Source organism: Arachis ipaensis, chromosome B07, assembly GCF_000816755.2.
Source record: "Arachis ipaensis cultivar K30076 chromosome B07, Araip1.1, whole genome shotgun sequence".
NCBI classification, from domain to species: Eukaryota; Viridiplantae; Streptophyta; class Magnoliopsida; order Fabales; family Fabaceae; genus Arachis; species Arachis ipaensis.
In genome coordinates, this window is record NC_029791.2 from 112,570,915 (window position 1) to 112,576,974 (window position 6,060).

The 6,060-nt window shown below is 38.3% G+C and overlaps 1 protein-coding gene across 1 annotated transcript in view; it reads left to right on the top strand.

Annotated features, from left to right (window-relative positions):
* The window catches only part of LOC107605851 (probable 6-phosphogluconolactonase 4, chloroplastic), a 2,170-nt gene continuing 1,340 nt past the window's right edge, over nt 5,231-6,060 (top strand). The window contains exon 1 of the mRNA XM_016307776.2: nt 5,231-5,649. Coding sequence (XP_016163262.1) covers nt 5,291-5,649 — 359 coding nt within the window. The 5' untranslated portion in view covers nt 5,231-5,290. The remainder of the gene's footprint in view (nt 5,650-6,060) is intronic.

A 6,060-nucleotide genomic window follows, 5' to 3' on the forward strand; every position in this document is an offset into this window, starting at 1 on the left:
TCAAACACTTATATTCTGGTGGCAGTTGACTGTGTATCAAAATGGGTTGAGGCTATTGCCACACCCACTAATGATACTAAAATAGTGCTGAAGTTCCTCCAGAAACATATCTTTAGCAGGTTTGGTGTCCCTAGAGTGTTAATCAGTGATGGGGGCACTCACTTCTGCAATAAACAGCTTTACTCTGCCATGGTTTGGTATGGAATTCGCCACAAAGTGGCCACCCCATATCATCCACAAACCAATGGGCAAGCTGAAGTCTCTAACAGAGAATTAAAGAGAATCCTGGAACAGACAGTAAGTACCCGTAGAAAGGATTGGGCAAGGAGCTTGGATGATGCTCTGTGGGCTTACAGAACAGCATTCAAGACCCCTATAGGGACCTCTCCATACCAACTCGTGTATGGTAAGGCATGCCACCTGCCCGTGGAACTGGAACATAAGGCCTACTGGGCAACCAGATTCCTAAACTTTGATGCCAAATTAGTAGGAGAAAAACGATTGCTCCAGCTAAATGAGCTAGAGGAATTCAGATTCACAGCTTTCGAAAATGCCAAGCTTTATAAAGAAAAATAAAAAAAATGGCATGACAGAAAGCTGTCATCTAGAATCTTTGAACCAGGACAGAAGGTCCTGTTGTTTAACTCTAGACTCAGGCTATTCCCCGGGAAACTGAAATCCCGGTGGAGCGGACCATACGTGATTACAAGTGTGTCACCATATGGTTACGGGGAGCTTTAAGATATTGATTCTGATAAGAAGTTCATTATCAATGGACTGTGCACCTCGATCTCCTTCTATCCCCTCCTTTCTTTTCTTTTGCTTGAGGACAAGCAAACCTCTAAGTTTGGTGTGTTTTTCCGAGATCACTAAGATCATGGCTCCCAAAGGAAAACAATCCACTCCAAGAGGCAAGAAAGAGAGCGTTCCAAAACCACTTTGGAATCAAGGGAAGTTCTTATCTAAAGAACATTCAGACCATTATCTTAAAGTAATGGGTCTGAGATCAGTGATCCCGGAAGTTAGATTCGATCTGAAAGAAGACGAATATCCGGAGATCCAGGAGCAAATTCGAATCAGGAACTGGGAAGTCCTAGCTAATCCTGAAACGAAAATAGGAAGGAACATGGTCCAAGAGTTCTATGCTAATATGTGGCAGACTGACAAGCAAAGACTATCTGGAACTGCCTGCTACGAATTTCGGACCATGGTCAGGGGAAAGATTGTTCATACCACCCCTGACAAGATCAGAGAGATACTAAAGCTACCTCAGCTAAAGGATGATCCAGACTCCTTCAACAGGAGGATGATGAGAGCAGACATTGGCCTGGATAAGATTCTAGAGGACATATGTATCCCTGGAGCCAGGTGGACCACCAACACAAAGGGCGTCCCAAATCAACTCAAGAGGGAGGATCTCAAACCAGTTGCCAGAGGATGGCTGGACTTCATTGTGCGTTCTCTGTTGCCCACTAGCAACTGTTCTGAAGTCACAGTTAAAAGAGCAGTGATGATTCATTGCATCATGATGGGAAAGGAAGTGGAGGTTCATCAGCTGATTTCAACTGAGCTCTATAAGATTGCTAACAAAAATTCAAAAGAGGCCAGGTTGGCTTATCCAAGCGTGATTTCTCTGCTCTGCAAGGACGCTGGAGTCAAGATGGGTTGTGATGAGCGGATATTTTATACGCTTTTTGGGGATAATTTCATATAGTTTAGAGTATGTTTTAGTTAGTTTTTAGTATATTTTTATTATTTTTTAGGAAAAATTCATATTTCTGGACTTTACTATGAGTTGTGTGTTTTTCTGTAATTTTAGGTATTTTTCTGGCTGAAATTGAAGGAGCTGAGCAAAAATCTGATTCAGGCTGAAAAAGGACTGCTGATGCTGTTGGATTCTGACCTCCCTGCACTCAAAGTGGATTTTCTGGAGCTATAGAATTCGAAATGGCGTGCTTCTAATTGCGTTGGAAAGTAGACATCCAGGGCTTTCCAGCAATATATAATAGTCCATACTTTGCACAAGGATAGACGATGTAAACTGGTATTTAACGCCAGTCCTCTGCCCAATTCTGGCGTCCAGCGCCAGAAAAGGATCAAAAGCTGGAGTTGAACGCCCAAACTGGCACAAAAACTGGCGTTCAACTCCACAAACGGGTTTTCTTAGTTAGGCATTCTCTTCCATATTGATGTACTTTTCTGCTCGCTCTTGTACCTCGTACAGGAAGGTCAGATTTCGCTTTGATATGGATTGAGAAAATTATCCTTTTTTGAGGCCATTAACTAGCCCTATTAATACTGATTCTAGAGGCAGATTTTGAATCTCCAAGCAAGATTTGTTGAATCTTTTCATATAGGTTCAGAGAGTTTCTCCGACCTCCTGTTTAACCCATAGGAGACTTGGAGCATGCTTGACTTTTGCCTTCTAGATTGAGAATCGAGTGAGAAATTTTCTTGTAAGATCGTCAAAGAAGGTCACAAACTTGGGTGTAGACTATCAAACCACTTCATCGCCGCTTTGGTTAATTTTGTCGAAAAAGCTTTGCAGCAAGTCGCATCAGACGCGTCAGCCAAGTACATCTGACTTTTAAAGTTGCTTAAATGGTGTCTTGGGTCAGTCATCCCATCATAGAGGTCCATGTTGGGCCTTTTAAAGTTTCTAGGAACCCTAACCCACATAATCTCTTCAATGAATAGATCTTCTCCTCTAAAAGGGATTTCTTTCCGATCTGCGTGATTGCTCCAACCTCAAAGATCAGCTTCTAATTTCAAGAGCTTTTCTTCCAATTCTCTTCGTCGACGCACCTCCCTTCTTAGGTCTCTTTTAGCTTCTTTTTGTCGCTCTATCTCTTGCTCGAGATGCTCTAAACGGCCATGGTATCCATATATCAGACCCATCAGTTCTGTTGAATTCCAGTTTATCGCATCTTCGGGTGGGTGGACTTCCAAATTTATCCTTTTGGGTTGCGGATTTCGTGAAGTCCCCTCTCCATTATGGATGCATGTCCTATCTTGTTACGGGAGTATCATCGATGCTCAATTGTCGTTGTGATATTCTGGCTCGGATTTGGATGTCGTATGCCCATATTCGGGTTGATCATCCGCCATTGTTGGGTGTAAATTTTCAGGTCCCCGACAATGACGCCAATGTTCCAAAGGTTATCTGAAATGATGATTTAGGCTTGAACGTGAGGTCCAAACTCCCTTTGGGGTTAATTCTGATGTCTTTTAGTACTGAGGTGCCGCCGTTCGACGTTTTGGCAAAGGTGGGGGTGGTACCTGCAAAGGACTCTGATGCTTAAATTAGCAAGGGTTTTAGCAGGTTTTTAGTAGATTGGGTTTTGAATATACCTGAGGTGTCAGTTTATTTATAGTAGAATTAATAACCATCTTTTAGAGTAGTTCTACCTTTGATGGTGGATAACCGTTCCCATTTGCTAGGGAAGTTGTTGAGATCTCTCTTCTAGATTAATAGGAGACATCTTGAGAGTTAGTTACTTATTTGAATAAGTAGGGCCAGACTTTTGTCGCTGTGTCCGACCTTTATGGAATCGGGTAGATGTTGACTGAATCAGATCTCTTAATTGGGTTTTATTCATTTTGAGTCTGGTTGTGTTTTTGGACCAGGGTATGAACAATGATAAAGATAGAGAATTTTTTGTTCAATTTTTACCTTAACAAAGAAAAAATAATTAAGATATATTTTACGCTCTAGAAAGACTTTAATTAGAGATACCATTATTTTTTGTATAAAAATTTTATTAAAATGAAAAATATCCTACCTTTAAGTGTGATTTGTCCTTCTTTCTTCTTTCATTCTCACCTTCTCCTTGAGGTCTTTATCACCTTCTTCATTTTCACCTACTCCTCTTCTTCAAATCTGTCAATAAAAAAAATTCTCAAAATAGTTTCTTTAGTTTACTCACCCACTCAATCACTCCATTCCACCCACATTCTCACAACCAAGTAGCCACACCATAAATTGTTTATATAAGGTAAAACCTCTTCGACATGGTATAGTTCTCATTTCTCACTTGATCTTCTGATCCTATATTTAGGTTACGTTTATTTTATAGGATTATGAATGGAATTAGGAGATTCAGAATAAATATTATGTTTGGTTATTAAAAATTAGAACTAAAATTTTGGTTTTGAGTATAAAATTTTAGTCATTTTAATACCTTTAAAGAGGGGAGACACAAGAGCCTGAAATTTCTAAAAATAGAGATTATAACTCTAATAATATTTTTTTTCAAAAATACTCTTATTTATTTATTTTTTTAATTCTAAACCTAACCCTAAATCTCTGTATTTATCTTAAACCAAATATAGTACTAGGGTTAATCTAAAAATACAATCTAAAAACTTAATTTAATCTCTGTCTCTTAATATCTGTCTCATAATTTCATCTTTCCGTCTCTTTTTAAAAAATAGTCTTAGATAAACTCACAAGATCCACATTGCTAACTTGAATCTTCTCAAGGTGAACATCGACCAAAAGCAGTGGGGGTACCCAATCTTCCCAAGAGTTTCATCCCAATTCCCAAACACTAAATTATCTTCTGTTCTGGTATGGAACTAGACTTCGAGGTATAGGTCATCCACAAATGGAAGAGTGCTAGAAATGTCGTCCGATGCGTTGCATCAAGAATTTCTCTTTTGTCCGAGTAGTGTGGAGTACCTTTTTACTTCAAAAAGGATTCCGACGCTTAAGTCAGTTTATAATCTCGAAAATATCAAACTGGAAATTGGGACTTTTTGTTTTGTTGTATATAGTTCCTTTTTTGTTATACCCCCTATAGGTCGCCCGCATCGGGTATTTATTGTGAAGTTTCATTAGCCGTCCTTTTCATTGTGCTCCGAAATTCGCATGACGACTATGGAGGTGTATAACGGATCTGTTATACCAATTTTGACTTTGGCAGTTCTGAGGTATAACGTCGTCTCCGAGTAGTTTGGGTGTGGATCACCTTGGATATATAGTTTTTTCAATAGTTTAAGGTGAGATATAAGGTTCATAATTCTAGCTTATCAAACAATAAAGTAAATAAATGTGATGCGTAAATCTGTAAGATCTTATATGGTTCATTTAAAGAGCTTTTCTTGAACTATTATTACTTTACACTTAATTCACTTTCTGTACTATTATTGCTTCTAGTTGTAACATTCGGATCCATACCTTGCTTCCATGAATAACAAAGGGATCCAAGCCTGCATGTTTAAATATAAACAAGCATAGCAATATCAACAACACATCTTGATTTTCCACTTATTCATAGCTACCACACGAATGGCTACTTCCACACCTTTCTCACTTTCATGCACTTCCCAAACTAGATTGCTCTACAAAAAAAATCCAATGCAACCATCCCATAATACAACATTATCATTGTTTGGACACAAATCTTTACTTTGCAATAATCCTCTAAGATGCAATCGTGCTTTTACTCCAGTTGTCATGAAACCTAAGAGAGCTCATGTTGGTGTATCAGTGAAGGCACAATGGAACAACAGGAGCATCGAGGTGCTTGATAAGCAGCACATTCCTGTGTCTTTGGCCAAATATGTCTTTGATCTCTCTGAAAAATTCATCAAGGAGAAAGGCTCGTTCACCATTGTTTTATCTGGGGACTCTGTCAAGTACCTAAAGTAAGCATGTGCTGCTACATATTTTTTAACAGAACTCAATTAGGAACAAACTTTTTTCACTCAATATCAACTAATATTTTTAGAATCACCTTTTTTATCTTAAATTATAAACTCTCAATCTTAAATCTTGATTTCTAAACCCTAAATTCTAAAAAAATGAGAGTTTTTACAATTACAAAAAATTAGCTAATTAAAGTTTAGTTCCCTATACTTGTTCTTTTTAACATATTCTTCTTGCAATATTTTTACATATTCTTCTTGTTGCAATTGAATTCAATCTAACGGTATTGTACTAAAATAAGGTTTGTTTTGCAGATCATGAGGGAGGACCTTATGTAGTGTATGGCAGCTTGTGTTCTTTCCTTTTCTTCTTTTTCTTCTTGTTTTTTTTTTTCCCCTTTTCTTTGGTTT